This window comes from Strix uralensis, chromosome 2, assembly GCF_047716275.1.
Source record: "Strix uralensis isolate ZFMK-TIS-50842 chromosome 2, bStrUra1, whole genome shotgun sequence".
In the NCBI taxonomy this organism is placed as follows: domain Eukaryota; kingdom Metazoa; phylum Chordata; class Aves; order Strigiformes; family Strigidae; genus Strix; species Strix uralensis.
Window position 1 is genome coordinate 70,377,975 of NC_133973.1, and position 20,922 is coordinate 70,398,896.

The following is a 20,922-nucleotide window of genomic DNA, read 5'->3' on the forward strand; positions in this document are numbered from 1 at the left end:
CAACATGATTGAAATAAGGAGACGTGAAAGAAGAGAGTATACAGGTTAAGATACTGTTTTTTGCCTCGTAAGTTACCAAGAGCTATGACAAATTACTAAATCAAAGCAAAAAATCTAGGTCCTCTGTAGTGTAGATGCAGTATCCTGAGACAGTTAATTCTAGGTCTTGTGATGAAAGGAAGTTAAATGTTCTAAAATAACCCTAAAATTAGAAAAACCACAGAGCTTGTTAAAAATGCCCATGCGCGTTTTATTAATAAAAACTAACAGTGCCAAGGTTAAACAAGTCAAACAATTATAGTCTCTTTATATTCCATAAAATATTACAGAAAAGTTTATTTGTGTTTCAATAAAAAGACTACTGTCTTAGAATAGGCAGCTGACAGTATTTGTGCAGTTAATTGTTTGTGAATAAATTTAAAAAGACTACCACCTGCCCTGAAATTCCTTTTATAAAAATGAACTATTAAAAATGATTGACAAATTTTGAGTTAAAAAACTTAAAACATTCTCTATATTTAATTTCAACTTTATAATAGATTACAGGAAGATGCTTATGAAACAAATACAAACATTTGTTTCAGTACATGTCTTTATATGATAGACTTATAAGTATGTAAACAACTATATAATAAAAAGTTTCCAAAGTCTGCCTGTAAGAAATCAGGCAAATTTTACCATAAGCAATAAATCATTCCAAACCTTCAAGACATTTTATATAGCTGCACCAACTGGCAGTAAACATTTGCCAAAAACTTTGTAATTCTTATGTCCCAACATACAGTGAAAAGTATATAAACTTGATGGAATCATAATGTTAGATATAATTTAAGGGAAAATAAGTTCACAACAACATTTCTGGAATTTAACATGTAAAAAAGTAGGACGTATCTTTCTTGTTTGGTTCTTTGGACACTGCGTGATTAACAAAAAACACTACTACATTAGCACACTATCCCTCAAACAGTGGCATAATCAAAATACACTCCAAATAAATTGCCATTCAGTGTATTCATTTTCCACAGAAGGATAGCATTTTATTTCTCAATCATGTGTCTACATTTTTTTTTTTTTTTTTTTTAGCAAACTTCGCAAGAACATTTGGGGCAAAATCCATTTTCCTTCAAGTAAAAAAAAAAACCCAAACAAAAAACAACCAACAAACCAAAAACCCCTAAAACAAGAGTAAATAAAGGCTCTGCATTAACACACTGGTATCAAAAACACACATCCACACCACATTTAAAAATATCCTACATAAAACAATCCTTGTTTGCTTATCAGAGGTGCAATTTCTAAACTCAGAACTGCTTACCAATATTCTCCTTGAGGGATGGGGCAAAGTAATTTGAGACACTTCTCCCTAGAACAATTTATTCCTGAAGCTTGCTGAATTTTAACAAAAAATAGTCTACAAGCAAAGGGCATCAGTCGTCATCATCGTTTTCATTAAAATCGTCATCGTCGTCATCGTCATCCCCGACATAAGAAACTGGTGTTTCAACTCTGGAGCCACTGTACTGAGATCCATTGGAACTGGTAGCCAACATCCCATCTCCACCATTGGAAAAGTCACTAAAAAAAAAAGAGAGGCCAGTTGGCATTGCTGAATTATTTTTCCCAGTTTACTGTGCTCTTAAATATAGTCATAAATTCATTCCTTTAATGAATCTGCCACTGCTACTTTATAAACTGTCTTTAATATATGTCTAAGTTGTTTCTCAAAAGCAGAAACAGTTAAAGTAATTTTGAAACGGTTATTATTATGTTTTTTCCTTCAGGTTTAATATGAAGATTAAAGCCTTTCACAGGCGCATTAGAAGTATGCTTTCCAGGTTTCTTCTAAAGCACATTCAGTGTTAAGGCTACACAGCTAGCTAAACCCTTTCATATTTTTATGTAGCACTGGACACTTCCATCACAAGAGAATCATGTCTTGCAAAAGCACTAATCTTGATTCAAAGACTGGGAAAACTGAGGAATTAATAGCTTCTCAATTCCTTGTTGTAGCAATGGTAGTTTGCAATGTAATATGTGCTGTATTTTTAACTTGAAATTGTTTTCTTCTCATTATGCTTTTCTTTTTTAGCTAAAACTACTCAAACAAACAAACAAAAACCACATTGTCTTCAGCATCTCACATTTCTCCCTCTGTGAGAGTATCCCTACACTGAAAATCTACCTCCTGGATCAGCAAGTAGATTTAGAGAGTATCCACTTTCTTACTTGAATGTGTTCTTCTTCCAAAATACACACACACATTGTAGATATGGTCTGAAATGTCTTATTCCTAGATGAATTAACTGTATCCAGAAGTATTTTATTTTAATAGAGCCAAAACATTCCTGCCTCCATTATTACTTGACATTTTGTCAATCTTTTTTATCGTTTACTTTCTCAATAGTTTGATAAACAATTAAACTTGGTCACAAATTCTTGAAAAAATGTTTTTCTAAAAATCACAGAAATAGCATCTCCAGCTTGAAAGACATTCATCATTAAAAAACAGATTTAAAATATGTCTGTTAGTAATTTTTTAATCCAGCTAATGCACATAATCAATCATGCACACTGTTGTTCTATAGAGCTAATTCAATGGCCTATCATCACACAGAATGAGTTTCTGCCCTTCTGCACACTTCTTCAAAAGGAAGATACTAAGCTATAGCAAGCCATAGCTGTAGTCAGGTGGCTTGTAACAGGTTCTCCATAATTATCTGCAGAAGCAGTTTCAAAAACAAAAAAGAATGGAGATTATTCTTGTGTTCCTGTGAACTTTGAAAATACAAACCCAAAAACTCATCTCCCCTTTTTTTGATAAAAATGGAACTGGATTTTATAACCTGAGTATCCTAGTAGGACAAAGAAACTGGGATGAAGGCATTGGTAACAGCATCTTCAGTCTTCTGCAGACTTTCTTTAGAGAGCTTGCTAAATAAATTTACAGCCTATATTTGCCTTGGCTACACATCTTGTAGTTTCCTATTTCCATGAATATTTATATATATATACTATAATTAAACATAATTTGTCACTCCCTTTTTCCAACCTCCTAAGAAACAGATGTGGTACTTCTTGTACTTCTCAGCAAGATAATGAACCACAGTCAGCCTCTGGTTTTTTACTGGCCTCTGGCTAGTACTGGCCTATTCAAATTTAAAAGTCTTAAAAAATACATGGGCTCTTTTTCATTAACACCATGTTCATTATCACAGAAGGAACCTTAGTAAAAACAGTAGATTTTATGTACCGCATAAGTTCTGCTTCTCTAAAGATATTTTGGCAGTATTCACTCAAGTTTCAATTCCCTAGCACAAAACAGGCAGAATTCCCCACACTTTTTTGGGCAGCAGGAATGGTGCTCCTCACCACTGCTATTCCCATACATCCCTTGCACTTTTTTTTTTTTTTTTGCTTTGCATTCAACCCTATCATCTACAAGGAGTTTTTCAATGGTATAGCAATTTCCCAAATAATTTACACAGCAGAGCATGACGGAACAGTCATTGTTGTGGAAAGCACTGAAATAATCTAGAACTTTTCCCCTCCTCTCCAGCCTCACCTCAGTGCCCACTAAAATCATGGAACAGATCCTCCTGGAAGTTAATCTAAAGCATATGGAAAACAGGGATGTGATCAGGGACAGGCAGCACAGCTTCACCAAGGGCAAACCTAAGAGTAATCTAGTGTCACAATGGAGTGAATGCATCAATGAACAAGGGAAGAGCTACAGAAGTAATCTACCTGGGCTTCTGGAAGGCCTTTGATGCAGTCCCCCACAACCTTCTTATCTCTAAATTGGAGAGAGATTAGTTTGATGGATGGACTTTGATATGAGTTTGATGGATAAGAAATTGGCTGGATGGCCATGACCGAAGAGTTACAGTCAACAGCTCAATGTCCAAACAGAAACTAGTAACAAGTGGTGTCCCTCAAGGGTCCATACCAAGACCAATACTATTTAGTATCTTTGTTAATGGCAAACAGTGGGACTGAGTGCACCCTCAGTAAATTTGTGGATGACATCAATCCAAGTGTGCAGTTGATATGCTTGAGGGACGGGATGCCAGCCAGAGGGACCTTGACAGGCTTGAGAGGTGGGCCCGTGCAAACCTCATGAAGTTCAACAAGGCCAAGGGCAAGGTCCTGTACATGGGTCGGAGCAGTCCCCAGTATCAGTACTGACTGAGGGATGAACGGATTAAGAGGAGCCCTGTGGAGAAGGATTTGGGAATACTGGTGGATGAAAAATTGGACACGAGCCAGAAATGTATGCTTGCAGCCCAGAAAGCCAACCATATCCTGGGTTGCATCAAAAGAAGCGTGGCCACCAGGACAAGTGAGGTGATTCTCCTCCTCTATTCTGCTCTCGTGAGACCCCAGCCGGAATACTGCATCCAGCTCTGGAGTCCCCAGTATAAGACAGACACTGACTTGGTAGAGCAGTTCCAAAGGAGGACCATAAAAATGGTCAGAGAGCTGGAACACCTCTCCTATGAAGACAGGCTGACAAGAGTTGGGGTTGTTCAGCCTGGAGAAGAGAAGGCTCTGGGGAAACCTTACTGCAGCCTTTCACTAATTAAAGGGAGCTTATAAGAAATAAAGAGAAAGAAGTTTTACCAGGGCCTGCAGTGACAGACAAGGGGCAATGGTTTTAAACAGAAAGAGGGTAGGTTTAGATTGGATGTATGGAAGAAATTATTTATGATGAGGGTGGTGAGACACTGGAACAGGATGCCCAGAGCAGCAGTGAATGCCCCATCACCAGAAGTGTTCAAGGTCAGGTTGGACGGAGCTTTGAGCAACCTGATCTAGTGAAAGACATCTTAGCCCATCGTAGTGGGGGTAGACTAGATGATCTTTGAAGATCCCTTCCAACTGAAATCATTCTGCAGTTCTAGAATTGCCCAGATTGGATTAGTTGTGTTACATACATAACAGAAATTTAACTAACTTTTCAGATAAGGCTAAGTTTCTGGACACAACAGAAACAACTGGTAGAAAATGAACACTTTTACAGACAATTTGTTCAGCTAATCAGCTTGCTCAATTAGAATATTTTTTTTTAACAATGTTATACATTTCAATGATATTTGACTCATTTTACAACTTAGTAGACCTCACAGAAGGACATCTTTTTGATTAATGCAACAGCAAGAAACTAACAAGTAAGGGAAAGTGTCCTACAGAGCAAGAGAAAAATGAGTTCAGAAATTACCTATGTCCACACAAAGTTAAATACAAGTTATGGTTTACCAATCTACCAGCTTCTGATGCTGTTTAAAACCCAAAGACCAAAACCTTTTTTTTCAGTTAGACACTAATGACCAAGGGAGAATCTTGCCCATATTGTATCTTTAGGGAAGTAGGTTTTCTTGTCACAAACTCAAAACTAAACAAAAAAAATACATTCAAGATTAACACCACTCAAATCAATTTCTTTTCCACTATACAGGAAAAGATTTCTTTAATGACACTGGTAAGAACCACCACTACTCAAAGTAATGTCTGAAAATAAACTTAAACACATATCCACACCGTATTTAATCAAAACAGAACTTGTCTCATGAAGTATTTGATCCCTAATTAAGTTTCTTTGATGATCACAGATTTTGAAAACTTATTGATAATTTCATCTCACCTGGCTGAAAATCTTGTGCCATTTGATGCAGAACCTGATGAAGATGTGACATATACACTTCTGATTGATCCCTGAGCCATTTCTGTAAAATGAACAATACATATTTCAAGAATCCTTCAAAACACACTCATCTGATTCAGTGAAAATGCTTAATCCTTTTGAAGACCAGAAAAGGAGTCTTGCAACCAAAACAACAAAACATATTGATGTACTATATCCAAATCAGCATAATTAAAAAAACAAGAATATAGTTCAACAGCAAAATTTCAAAATACATTAAAAAAACATTTTATAGTGAGCAAATCAGATGCATTCAGTATTCTTATATAATGAAAATGATAAAACAATAGAAAATGAAGCCATGACCATGTTTGCACTTACTATCTTTTGCCTATGCAGATCAACTTATAAATACTGTCCTCTTAAAAGAATTACACACTGCAAAGATCTACTTGTGTGGTATAACGCAAAACATGCTTCTGCAAACAGCAACAGTCTGTTCTCTAATTTGTTCCCTAAGTTACACTAAAAAGCATATATATTTGAGAACTTCTTCGAAATCTTCACCACAGACCAGTGGAAATTAAATGATCTTAGATGTTTTAATGTTTTTTCCTTGAGTCCCATATTAAGGAGAAAAACAAAACAACTCTTCTCGGAGTAACTAACCTGTCACATATGGTTCCAGAGCTTTAGGAACCAAACTCCTTGCAATTTTTAGGTCCTCTGCTGAACAGGTTCCAGATTCTAGCCCACAAGCCATTCCCATTCGTTTTAGTACTTCTATATCATCATGAATTTCAAAAGTATTGTCAAAATTAAATAGATATTCAAACCTGGAGAGGAAAAAGTCTCAGTTAGCTTTAATTACTTTAACTACCTTTCCAGTTTTGGGAATTGCAACATTTCAAAAGCTTAACACACATTAAGCAATCAATTTTTCAAGATTTATGTATTTATGTATTTGACAGCAAGCGACTAAACCTGTCATTATACACAGTATATAAATCATTAACACATTTAAAAGATACAGAGATTTCACCAAACATTGCATATTTGATAGTTTTTTCTTTACTCCCATTCCTCTGCCTACCATGTAATTTTTTTTCATGTTTTTAAGCTTCTCTAATAAGCTAGTAGTGCAAGGAAAAATCACTGCTACATTCAGCTTTTATTTAGGAGGTGAAAAGTGAACCAAAAGTAGGGAACAGCACTTTTGAACACAAAATCCATTTTCAATTCTGCTGGCTGCATTTCATCAAGTTAAAGTCAAAGGAAAACACTACCTGGTAAAGTATGATGTAAAACTTCAGCACGGCTGCCTTACTTTGCCTCTAACATCTCTAGACAGTAAGTCTTAAATACATTGTTAAATGTGAATGCAATTATACTGTTTATTAAAAAGCTCTATCAGATTGCTTCTATTCAACATGACTAAGTTTTATCTGTCTGAAATGCATGTTCTCAATCTACAAAAGGCACAAATAAATCCATCTGTATTTCATTTTTAACAAATCCAGATGAACACTTTAACATGGACATAAAACTGTACCAAAAGCCAGACAGAAAACTTTAACTCACTTGTCATTTGAAATACTGCAGTCAATCACTGTCTTCTTGCTGGTGTTCACAATAATAAATGGCAAATGGATGACAGAATTGGAAGGTGGCGGTCGATTTGCCTGTTGTTCTGCTTGACGGTTTCGCTGAACAAGGTTCTTGAAGGCAATTTGCTAGAAAAAGCAATAGTGATATGAAAGTATGAATTAAACCTTGAAGATCCTGTTAACAAAATGATCCCTCAGATAAAGAATACCAGCAATGGTTGCAGCAAGTAAATGAAGAAAAGGACAGAGAGTGTTCACCATATTCCTGCATGTTAAGATGCAAGAAGAGACACAAATGATAGCATTGACAAATACTCCACAGTAAAATTTAACTGAGAAAAAAAATGCATGTTTTAAGAACTACATCAGGACAGTTCCTTGGACAGAATGAAGAGATAACAATGATTGGAAAAAGGAATTTTCATATAGCATCCTACTTCCACTGTGTTTACTATTCTCTGCTAGCTACTGCACTCCACAACAACAGTTGAATGCTTAATACTGTATTCTTGCTGAAATTATATGTTATATGTTAAAAAACAGTAAACATTTGGGATTTGAATGTCTGATGTTAGGTTTCTGAATTACTGAGCTAAGATTGGTGGCTTTACTCTCATATCTTACCAAAACTGCTTTTCAGAATGGCATGTTCATATTTTAAAGATTAGTAATTGTAAGAACTAAAAACTTAACTTAACTATTGAAACTCAAGTTATAAATCTTACAGTAAGCCAGCAAACTAAGAAAAAAGTATTCTTCTGGTCATGGAGTCAAAGGAAATAAACAGGAGTTAAAAACAAAATCCAAAGCCAAAACAGACATTTGATAAAAATCAGATAGCTGTTGACATTACTGTCCCACAGCTGTCTGGATTCTCTTTCTGCACACCCTCCCTGAGATTCTCATTCCTACTGTATAGATAATGCAACTACTATGGGATACATTCCGGCAAACCAGCAGCACAGTGATTTAGGGGACAGACTACTGCTTCCTGCAGTGTACTAGGGGAAATCTGGGAAGGAGTTCAGCAACTGTTTCACAGCAGTTAAGCCACTAACACAGCAGGGACAGCAACATCCCAGAAAGGCAAGACACAGAGCATTATGAGAGACGACCTCTACAGTCACATAATTTTATCTATGGACACTACCGCAGAAAAACATTCTGGATACAAGAACTGAACAGGAAAATTCAGAGGGTACAGTATGAATTACAGTTCCTGCCTGCATAAATCCCATTTAAACATACTTGAAACTGCAAAAGGATTAATCATAACTCATGGAAGGTTCCCCAATAGCAATGGCCAACAGCACGGTCCCAGCTGAACTACAGTGCAAATTAAAACTGCATATCCTTTATCCTGAAATTCACCTCTGATCTTCTTAGAAGCTTCCCATCCCTCACAGGGATAAAACAACAGGAATACAAATATAAATTACCTTGCCCTATAGACAAGAGTACCTTGACTGTACCTGTAGAATGAGTTCTTGTAGTTGAGACTGTTTTTGCTTTATTCTTTCAAGTCTTCTCTGTTTCTCCACCTTAAGACAGAAAAAGGATTGGTTAGTTTGTTGATTTTAAGTAGTGTTTTATATCAACATTTTCTCCCCTTAAAATCATTTCAACACCAGAGAACTAGAGGTAGGACATATGATGTCAATCATTAAGTTTCTGCAGATAATTTAAAGATCTAACTATCAAGACTCATATCAGTACTACTGATGGAAACTGTAACAAAGAGCAGAATTACAATACTGGGGAATAAAGTACAATATATCAGGGAGAGGGTAAAAACATCTTTGTAAACAGAAGTTATGCCTCAAAGAATTATCCAAATTCTCTCAAGGAGGCTAAGAGCATGTAGACCAGAACAATCCACTTGATGTAGTCTACCGATATTGGAGGTATTGGAGAAGATACATCAAAGATGCTTAAAGAAATGAAGCTGCTATGGAGCCCAAGGTTAAGTCCTCACGGTATTAAATACATACTAAATAATAACATAAAAGATAGGAGACAAAATGGTAGGAAATAAACAGCTTACTCGGTGGAGGAAGCTCACCAGCAGATTCCCACAAGGACTTAATTTACAGACTGTTATTCAAATTATAGAGGATCAGAATAAAGGGATAAACAGCAAGGTGACAGAATGTGCTGACAATGCTGGGTTACCTGGCATAGTAAAAAGAGAGCTTGTCATAAAGCACACTTGAAGTGTCTTGTAGCATTGAGTGATGACATCATCAAAATTATTTTTCGTAAATGTAATGTGGTATGTGAGAAAACAATTTCATCCATGCATGTATTAGAAAAAATGACATTCAGTAAACAACTTAAATTACAGTATCTACAAAAGTCATCAGCTCAGCATACCACAGCAGCCAAAAATTTGAATTATTAGGCAAAGAACAGAGAACAAAACAGGAATTATCACTACATCAGTGTATGAACCAGAACATTTACATCTTGAATTCTGTAGGTCTGGTGTTCCTATTTCAAAAAGACCAGCAATCAGGATAATCAATGGTACAGAACAGATTCCATACAAGGGAACAATGAATAAACTAGGACTCCACAGAAAGGAGAATGAAATAATGGGGGAGAACATGGGAGGTATGTATAAAACCATGAATAGGATGGAGAAAGTGAATAAGGAATGACCAAGTCATCATCACTTCCAATCAAAAAAAAAAAATAATCAGAGGCTATCAACTAAATATAGTATGTTCAAAGCAAAACAAAAGGTATTTCACAAGAGGCTTCTAATGCACCTGAAATGCACTGCCACAAATGACTCAGTATTAAAAGCAAACTTTGTACAAAGCAAAAATCTGTGGAAGAAAAATTAATTGAGGGCTCTTAAATAGAAGGATACTCTATCTGCCTCAGGTTATGCCTGAATCACAACTTACGGGAGAAGACATCACTAAATACTTTCTCCAATCTTACACTCCTTCCTAGGTAACTGCTACTGTCAGGCAAAATACTGGATAGACAAGACCACTGGCCTGAACATCAACTTTTGTTTAGACCTTTAAAATATGCAACTAACAAAATTACTGGAGTTAAAAATTCACATGAATGCAGTTTTCTGTTTGTTTTCAATGAACAAAACCCAGAAATGTACAGAGTTGAAAAAACTGCAAAAGGCATATTTAAAAAAAAAAAAGGTAGTACCAAGTCTTATAATTTAGCATTAGAAAATAAGTCAAGTAACTGCCTCCCCCCAAAAAACTTACCACAACTCACCTGAGATATTTTCCTATCACATACATGTAAACTGCATTGCTTTCCATATTACTTCCAGATACAGACTCACACCCTCTCTTTTTGCATTATTGGGACATATTTTATCAAATCTAATATTCTAATTTACACACAAAGTTTAAAAAGACTTAAAATACTAAATACTTGATGGGGAACTCCTCAAACTCCTACATTACCTTATAAACTATTTGGCTTGATTTTTCAACAGTTTAAGGGTGAAACTAGGCAGTATCAGATGGAATAGTAAAAAAAAGTTTATTAGGCCTGACAATTTCACAAATCTCACGTATCAAACATTAGCCTCCACAAACTCATTAAAAAGAATCTTATTGCAAAACTTGTCAGGCAATGTCACTAATAATTTAAACGTCAATAGAACTTGCAGAAACAGGAGCTAGAATACTCATGAAGCGATAATGGGGAAGTGAAGAATCTTGCAATTTCCTCAACTAAACTCAACGCATCTTAGAATTTTTGCTATTTTCAAGACTATTACGCTTGTGCCTCTATTATTCAGTGGTTAACAGAACTCCTTCCTCTTGTGACATCCAATTAGTAAGTCCTCATTTCGGTATCAGAAGCTATCATTGTTCCCATTATAAGCACACGAACCTTCACTGTGCATTATTACATTCTAAGTTGCTATTTTACTTCAGTACTAATATTATCCTACTCTTCTTTAGGACATTATCAGTCATGACATCAAAACCAGCTGTATGAGCCACACTTTTTCTTTTGCTCCAACATTACTGGCAATGCCATGCTTTGTGAGACAGATCCAAAGAGGTCTACTTGTAAAATCCCTCCAACTAGCTGGTTCTCTACTCAACACACAGCGCTGCCCAAACTATTTCACCTTCCATACTCATGCTACTGTTTATGCCCCAACCATCACTCTCTTACCTTAACTAATAATTTTCACTTGGGATGATAAATATTTAAATAACACTCAGACTGATTAGATACCCTATATTTTCTTCATCTAGATAGCAATTACAGTACTGACTGAAAAAACAATTATCAGTATCAAACAAAAATCTCCATAGAATTAGCCCTTTGTACACAGATTTCAAAATGTTTTCTCCAGTTTGTCAGCTTCTACACTGATTTTTCAGTCCTGCTGAAGGGAATTTAGACTTATTAAGAATAAATACAAAGTTTCATTCTATTCTGATAAAGTGAATTGACTTCAGTAAGCATCAGTAACTTTATTAACCTGCAAATCTCAGGATACTAAAAAACCCCATCCTGTCAGAACTTATGAATGCCTTTCAGTATAAAACATTTTACTTCTTACCCAAGACATGTAGTAAAAACGTCTAAGACCTGCAGCAACAAAGAAGAAGCAACGCATATATATACTGATCTACATGCAACATCTATCATCACAGATCTATTATTTGTCTGGCATCTGGAGAAAACAATCTTCCTGACTCTTGAGCACCACTATTGCAATGTTGAAAATACACATTAATCTTTCAGTTTTATTAACTTCCACTCAGAGCCATTTCACATACGCTGCAAAATCTGTGACAGAGCTGTATTTCTGACACAGAAGAATTAAAAAGAATATATTTAAGCAATCTGGAAGCTTAAATGTGTGTTATGCAAATACAAATAAAAGAATCAAAGGAACCATACTATTCTACCTTGCTATCTCAGAAGATAAAATGCACATGTTGTATCAGAACATATTAAAGCTATAAACATTTACTCAAACACAAAGCCACTGTGAACTTCCTAATACATGTACCTCTAAATTCTGACATTCCTGAGCCGAGTTAGCAGGTAGACCAATCCATCTGATTTCCTTCTTCTCTTTAGAGATAATGTTCATGGCCATAAGGACATTTAAGGCATCATAGACACGTCGTCTAATATTCTTCTGGTCATAAGCCTGCTGTAGACATAGTGCATTAATCAAAAACATACCTGTGACAAAAATATTTGAAAATATATTACAGTAAATGGGCAAACTCAGGTAATGTCTGAACTGTTTCATTTAGCAGCAGGAAAAGAAATACAAAAATCTCAAAAGAAATTTCTCTTCCCCCATTCAGTTCACATGTAATTGACCTCCCATATACTTACTGATTCATTTGGTGAAATGTGATTATCAGTGGTACTGAATTCTGCAACCAACTCGTCTGCCACCTCATTGTATGAGGTGGTTCCTTTTCTTTGTACCTTCTCACAAACCTTCATAGAGAAATGACGTAAACCCTTGCCATTCTTCTCTCCTTTTTTGTTCCGCTTCCTAAATATACGTATAATATATATTTTAAGAAGATTTGAACTTTGGAATATTTAATGTCTCTTTTTCAAATACAGGTACACTGCTGTAAAAAAACCAAGCCTTCCCTTCTGTTCTGCTTCTCACCCCTTCCCAACACTTTTTCCTAGAATTTTTTTCCCCTGCAATTTACAATAATTAACAATTCTAGTATCTTGATGCTGAAACACAGTAAAAATTCATTCTTTTGGCAACTCTGCTAGCTCCAGTAGCAGATAATAAGTTAACAATAGGGATATTCCTTGAAGGAGTCAATAAAGAAAATCTTCCAGTCTTCAAGACAGGAGGGGATAGGGGGATAAATGCTAAAGTATGAAAAGTGAATTACAGGAAGTAACTTTTTTTGGTTTTCTTTTTTTTTCTTTGGTTTGGTTTTTGGTTGTTTGGGGGTTTTATAAATTTAAATAGCCCATCTAGTTTGACCACAAAAATTACATTAGACTGATTGAGCATTTTCCATGTAAGTGCAATACTGACTGAACAGACAAAGTCTGATGCTGGTTGAACTCACTAAACATTACACTATTACTAAAACACAGATTTGAAGTTATGCAGTATATGAAGTTGCTATGAAAACTACAAAGTTACAAGTAGTATAACAAAGTTTTCTCCACATCTTTTTATTTAAAAGTTCCTTGTAACTTGAGGAAAAATATAAGTATTAACAAAATTAGTAGCAGCAATGGAACCTCTCAATTCTCTACATCTCATTTTACTGTGTCATTCCAAAGTAGAAACCTATTTATGTGTAACAAGACACTGATGATACAATTTAGTCTTAAAGCAACTACATTAACAAGAGACCCTTAAAAACAAGCTTGCATGAGAAAAGACACCAAAAGAATGCATTCATTGTATCCAATACTTTTTCCCAATAAGGACTACATTCTTATTCAAGTGATACTTCAGGATACACTTATTCAATCTGAAAGTACTGTATATTTTTTTTGAAAAACACCAGCAAAACAGAAATGACAAATTAAAAACTGAATCAAGTCCAATGAATTCCTGTGTCCTTCTAGGAGCTAAATTCTCTAAACGTAAGTAATGTGAGAATATCTATCAGAGTTTACAGAAAATATTCTAGTTCCTTTTACGACAAATGAGGGGGTATTTATTCTTGTGTGACTATTCCTGATTTTAATACAATATACTTGAATGTTGAAGTGCACTTGATGGAAAAGTGAACAGACTGTCTCTCTCACACTGCTAGCCTGAAGAGTACATACACTATCACAGTGAACATTTAGAACAAAAGTTCCAAACAATTTATTAATCCTTTGTAACTTCAATTTTGCTCACCCAGCAGACCACGGCGAAGAATCTGCAGTCTGATTCTGTGATACAAAATGTGTGTTAGGTGTATGTGGACTTCCTACCAGGATAGTATTTGGCGCTGAAGGTCTCTGAGGTGTACCAATAACCTACAGTAAAGATAAAATAATTTGGAAAGTGATCATAAGTATTCCAAGATATTCATATGCTGCATGATTCAAATGATACATTATACAAACAGCACTAATACTTTTTTCCTACCTGCTTCTATTACAGAACTGAATTTATACACACTAACACAAAAACCTTCAGATTACAGATTATATAGTTAGAGCACTCCCTAAACAACAAGCATTTATGTTTTATTCTTCTTAAACAAGCTTTTCATGCTTGCAGGATTACTTAACACTGTTCAACACTTAGATAAGATCAAAACACACATGCCCTCTTCCCCCAAAGAAAAAGGGAAAAAAACCCGAAACCCTACCAGACCATGTATAAAGTTGCAGTAAATTACAGTTAAAATATAAACCTATGAAGCAAGATGATCTGAAAATTAGTAAAAGCAGAGAGAAAATGCAGAGCTGTTGCAAGAAAGGCCAAATTTTCTCCTGCAGTCAGTCTCTATCACTACAGAATCAAAACCAAAATACAATGTTAGAGATGAGAAAGAGTAAAGGTCAACTTTATCACTGCAGTGAGTGAGACCAACTTAGGCAAAACCATCCCATCCTGAACATATTACAAGCATATGCTCAGCTGATCACAGTCTTCCAGCTTACCTGTAAGTAGTCCTGAAGATGTGCTAATTTGATCATGAGTAATATATACATTTGCACTTAGAGCCATGCTCTCCTTATCTGTGAAACTAGCTGAAGCAGAACTCCCCCTTTGGCAATGATGTTTTTTATCTCTGAAATGTTATAAATGTAACTTTCTAGGGAATATGTATTTAGGAAAATAAAATGATACTGTACAGATTTCTACTCTGTAGAAAGATATGCCTACTTTTGGGGGGTACATTTACCTCCCAGTGGAAACAGTAGGTTGCATCCCTGGCATCAAGTGAAACAAGTATCAAATGAACCTAAACTCATAACCACCCACAAACTTGCTCTATTCTCCTGCAGCCACATTCTGCCTCACCAACAAAATTTTAAATTTCTTCCTCAGGCTAGCTTCAATAATTCAGCCTCAACAACAGTAAAAACAGAGAAACTGAAACCCAGAATCAAATGTTTTATGCATGAAAGTTACAATGAACCGAAATTTGAACAACCTTTAAATGCAGAATGCAAAAGGTAGTCTAGTGACTATTAGATGTTTGTGATTTCAACTGCCTGGAAGGAAAACCCCTGCGCTTTTTCTCAAAAACTGTCTCTTTATATTATGCCACCTCTCTGAGTAATTAATATACAAGTTTGTTACATCCAATTCTGACAGCTGGAAAATCTTAGATCCTCCTCCCCTTTCCAGTAGCTTTGTTCCGTACTTAAAATGTTTTTAATTCTTATGGAAAGTCAACTGATCTCCTCTCCTACTTTTCATAACCAAAACTTCTGATTGTGGGAAACAGAGCGAGGGTGAGGGATGCCAAACAGGCACAGGACACATGTGAACCATGAAAAAAGTACTATCAGTTCTGCTACTGACCGGTCTGGTTCACCAAATGTCTCAAAAGACTGAAAACCACCTGTGTGCTATTCAAGTAACATAGACAATAGAGAAAACAGAGGAAAGCAGTTAGCTGGTTTTTATTCCCTAGGATGCAGTTACAGAGGACTGGAAGAGATGATTCAATATCCTGCTCAGAGGCTAAAATTAGAGAGTCCCACTCTATTCCCTAGCTTCCTAATTCCACAAACAGCCCCACCATCACTGTGGTGCCACATCTAGAATTTGTATGACTACACAGTAAGATGAGAGCCAAGCCAGGACAGGGGAGGTGGTGGAATTACAGCTGGGAGAAAAACAAAACACTTGGCAGCAGCAAACCCTGGACATCTAGTGTGCTCAGCAGTGTCCTGAAATACTCAACAGTACAAAGGAATAAAGGGGAAGCATGTACAAATTCACAGGCTCATTTCTAGAGTGGAAAAGTAAAGTCTGTTTAATACATTCAAAACCTGTTCTGCATTTTCATTCTAATTCTCAAAAGTCTGCAAACTAGCTAGAATTACATGCTTTAATGTATCACTATTAAGGAAGACTATAAGTCTAGAGTTTCAGAATCTTCTAAGGATTACTTAGTATTATTGGCTCCTTAATAGAAATGTTAATGCTCTTAACTTTTATTCACAAGTTCGTAAACAACCATGACTGAATGAAAAGAGTTAAGCAGTATCGAGTCACTGGGAACATCCTAAAATGAAAGCTTATAGATAGAATTAGGAAAGATGGTTTTAAGAGAAAACAGAGGGATTGGGGTGGAAGCAAAAGTAGAAGTGCCTGCTGTTTCTCTTAAGTTTCCTGACTTCAGAAGAGAACAAGATTACAGTTTAGCTCCTTGATAAGAAGATCAGGACAACAGAGAAAGCAGCAAGACAGCCCACACACTCCGCGCTCCACAGTAATCAACAGAAAAACTTGTATGGGGACAGTATTAAGAAAAAGAAATCAGACTACCTGAACAAAGAACACAAGCTCAAAAAACAAAGTATGTGAGTATTAAAAGACTGTTTTTACCACTCAAAGGTTAGAAAGTTGAGCAGTGTCACAAGCCAACTCCTCAAATCTGCTTCCCAAAACCATTTTGCAGATTGACAGAAAATTTATCTTCTCTTAATTTTCAATGTTCTAGGGGCGACTTTTATTTATAGTTCTTGCTATCCCCTTCAGAACTGTAAAGTCAACAGAAATTTATCCAAAATTTCTCTCTATATATACACAAAACAAAACTCCCATCTCTTCTTTAATGACATACAACTAAGCATCTAATTTTGTACTGGTAACAGTCAATACAAATATGGTGATATGGACCTCCTCTTTCACAAAAAATTTAATGCTAGTATGTTCAGAGTAAGACTTAAAGTGCTGAAAAAAAATTATTATTGCAAATGTAAATTTCTCACAGTAATCATACTAAGAAAACCACCATTAAGAGTACTTATTATTTCAGAATCATACATTTTTAATGATGTTACCATGTAAAATTAATCATAGATAATACAGATGAGAATCTGTCAATTTAAAATTGTGATGTAAAACATAGAATTTATTCTATATGTATATAAACATAGTAGTCAACATTAATTTATTCATTGTTGAAAGTTTAAAAAAGCATCAGATGATTTTTAATTTCATTATTTTCTGCTGGGTTTGGTGCTTTAAGAAAATTTTGTAAGTTACCTGAAAGAACATTTCATTTTCAACATTAAACTCAACTACGTACACAGTCTCACAATAATGCCCTGAAGGGACTCCCTCTGTGCCACTATGGCCTATGATCTATAGTTAAAACGTTCTCCTCCTACTGCTGGTTACTGATTTTAAATTAAAAGAATGCCTAACTACTTTGAATTTCCTCTTTGAACATTTATTGATAGAACACCTCCTACTGAAAGAGCAGTTTCATTCAGTTAAATTTATTTTGCTACACTCAACTTTCAAGTGGCTGCTGCAAGTAGTTAGTTCAACACTGCTGCTGGAAATGGAGCATGGTGAACGATCTCTACTACATCTGTACAGTTGAAGCGATACAGTTTATAGATGCAAGCAGCCTCAATTATAAAACACCACTTAGAGCTTACAGTAGGGAAAGGCAGATGGGAAACTGCTTTCTTATCAAGAAGAAACCCAAATATAAGACATTCCATTTCAGATGGTTACATGTTACAGTTGCTTTCCAGAAGATTAACTGAGACCAACTCTTTTCAGATCACCAGATTTTAATTTTGATCACTATAAAAGTGACTTCTCATAACCTATGTATTATCTGTTGCATTATTAGATTCTTTGAAATCTCTAATTTCACAATACGTGAAAGCAAAAGTATATCTAAATTAAGCACTAAGAAAGGTAGCTCTGTTTTCAATTTTGTTCCACCTAACGTCAATCTCAATAAAACTGTGCTGATGGACTTCATTTACATTTCCCTATGCCAAATTTCAAAGCAGAATCTGAAAGAGCCACTGATTTTAAGTGGCAACTCTAGCAAAAGATGAAGCTCCCTGAATATTCAGGTATCTGCATGCTGATTTGAGACTCATCTTTCATTTCTTTGTGCAAAAGAACATTTGTTTTAACATAATTTCTATGAAAATTAGAAACAAGCTTGGACTATCTGCCCATAACAAGTGATACTGACTATCAAGCTACAAATCAGATTTACAGTATGTATAAGCAATAGTACATACAATAAAAAAACAAAACAAAACAAAACAAAACACAGAGTCTCCTTACCACTTGTTGTGCAATGTTGACATTAGACTGTCCGAATGTTTTTGGCAGGAGCTGTTTTCCGAGCGTATTTACTGTAGAAGGATGAACAGCCAGTAGAGAAACAACCCCTAAACCAAATAGAAGTAGATAGCTTCAGGTCAGCCACATTGTATTATTTTAGCAATTGCAGTTTCACCTATACTACCAATGCATATTAATAGAAACTAGCTCTGAACTGCACAGAGAGTCAACATAGCATTTACACATTTGAAGCAAAAAAAGAAATTAAGATTCATGATACTTTGTCTCAAACTTTCTCCTATGTAACCTTACAGGTCAGTGACCTAGTATGAACATGGTTTTACTCCTTGTATTCCAATTTTTCTCTCAAAGCAGAGTAATATAGGCAATGGACACCTGACAGAAAGCATAATCCCTTCCTCTTTTACCCCTACCCTTTGTGGCTATTGAAATTTTTTCCCTCACCACCTGAAAAACATGCCTGACGCCCCAGCTTATGATATACCCTTCTGAGGCATGCTGGTGGTCTACAGGAGATAAAATTTGGCTAGCAGGGGCCTTTCCAAGAGAATATTCCCAACTTTTCTCTAAGTGTCCCCTCCCAGCTGAAGGCAGGGAATTAAAGAAAAAAAGTCTTCAAGAATCCAGTATGAGCAAAATACATGCAACACAGTAGACCAACCCTGCAGAGAAAGCTGCTCTTTTTCTGTTCATAAGCCATCCATAATCAGCATTGATAGCTAAGCAAGTTTTAAGCCATGTAAAACAAAAATTCAACTATAAAAATACCAAGCCAGGTATCCTCTACCAATTTGATGTGCCATGCCATAGTTTCAAAAAAAAAACCAACAACAAAAAAAGCAAAAAAGCAGCAACAAAGACTGACTACAGAAAAAGAATAATGGGACAAACAAGTCTTAAAATACCAGAGACATTTATTTTCCTGAAACATCTGTCATTTGGTTGTCAGGTGAGAAGTTTAACAGCTCTTTCCCTCAGATCACTTTTAAAGGGGCCAAAGGGGCCAGAAGGACTTGGCACAACTCCCATTCCTTTTCCTTTTTCCCATTATCCAATATAAAAGCAATGAAGTAAGCATTTTTACAACAGTTGTATCAGAAAGGGCCCTAATGAGTCACTGATGCCTACCACCTCTTACGCATTCAGGTAGTTTACAGAAAGTTGAAGACAACTCAAATCTTAAGTCCTTGCTTTCCAAAAGGCTTGTATTTTCTAGCTGCTATTACTACACCATGTCAAACCGATACCTTCACGCAAGAACCTAATTCTCAGTCCCCCAAATCTGAATAGAATGCAGCAGCCTGTCATTCTTCCACCATTAACCAACTTTCCAGTGCTCTTTCAGAAAGTCAGCAGCAATCTAGTTTGTAATGTAAGTCTGTTATGCTGTCCTGTCCTTTCAACCATACTCAGCACTATCACAGTCTGTTTTCTGTGTGTTTTTCCTCTCTGCAGAATGCAGTAAAGCAATATAAACTACCCTGGCTATTAGTGCTTGTGTATCTTCTTCTCAGCTTCCTGGAGGTCAACATGTCTTTTATTAATCTCCTCCTCATTGCTTTACAAACAACAAAGCAATCTGAAGATTGTGTTTCCAGTATAAGAGTTACAACTGCTTTCCAAAGTTAAGATGCTTCATCTATTTGATCACCCTCCCTTACCTTTGATGGTTCTTGTTGCCCATACACTTTCTAGTTCCCCTACCCTTTGAGATTTATTTTTGCAGAGGACAGGGATGGACACATTCATGACAAAGGAATGTCATATGTTATTGTATAACTCCATAGCAAATTTTCTATTTTAATCCCTGTTCCTTTCCAAATAATTCTCAAAATTCTATGTGCTTGTTCCCAACCAAACACCGATATGACATTTTTGTAATATAACCTACTTCAAGACCTTTCTTGAGTGCTAATAGCTCACTTGGGGTATTCATTGTATCTAGTTTAGTTTTCACCAATTATTAACCTGTGGGAGGACTCTCTCATTCTATGACACCTTGGTTTAACAGGCTGATTAAGGACCTTGATAATCAAGGTTTTGTTGTTACTTTTAAGAAATCCAAGGACGTTGCACTGATTAGATAACCCTTATCCACATGCTTGTTGACGCTTTCAAAGCATGACTTTGAAAAGACGCAACTTCATAACTTCCCTTCCCCCTCCCTCTAGAAAAGCCCTGTTAACTCCTGTCCATTATCACATTTGTCCATATGTCTACTACTTCTCTGTTACGCACTCAACCTATCTACCTAATAGAAGTCTCACTTACTCATCTGCAGTTATCTGAGCCCTTCAGAAATTGCTGCAAGATATGTGGCTTCCTTCTGATACTATATGAATTGTACATGTACTGATTTAGCAGAACAGAAGTACCACTGCTAGGTCCTAAGAATTCACAAGTAGATAATCCTCTGG

At 35.9% G+C, this 20,922-nt stretch overlaps 1 protein-coding gene across 4 annotated transcripts in view; it reads right to left on the reverse strand.

Annotated features, from left to right (window-relative positions):
- Positions 1 to 226: 226 nt before the first annotated feature.
- Positions 227 to 20,922, reverse strand: part of TFDP1 (transcription factor Dp-1) — a 48,946-nt gene continuing 28,250 nt past the window's right edge. For 3 of the 4 annotated variants that reach the window (XM_074859187.1, XM_074859186.1, XM_074859188.1), the window contains exons 4-12: positions 18,485 to 18,591; positions 14,111 to 14,232; positions 12,607 to 12,772; positions 12,269 to 12,415; positions 8,721 to 8,789; positions 7,223 to 7,374; positions 6,311 to 6,477; positions 5,642 to 5,723; positions 227 to 1,575 (exon numbers count right to left, since the gene is read on the reverse strand). In XM_074859187.1, coding sequence (XP_074715288.1) covers positions 1,428 to 1,575; positions 5,642 to 5,723; positions 6,311 to 6,477; positions 7,223 to 7,374; positions 8,721 to 8,789; positions 12,269 to 12,415; positions 12,607 to 12,772; positions 14,111 to 14,232; positions 18,485 to 18,591 — 1,160 coding nt within the window. In that variant the 3' untranslated portion in view covers positions 227 to 1,427. The remainder of the gene's footprint in view (positions 1,576 to 5,641; positions 5,724 to 6,310; positions 6,478 to 7,222; positions 7,375 to 8,720; positions 8,790 to 12,268; positions 12,416 to 12,606; positions 12,773 to 14,110; positions 14,233 to 18,484; positions 18,592 to 20,922) is intronic. The other variant, XM_074859190.1, reaches the window with a different exon arrangement.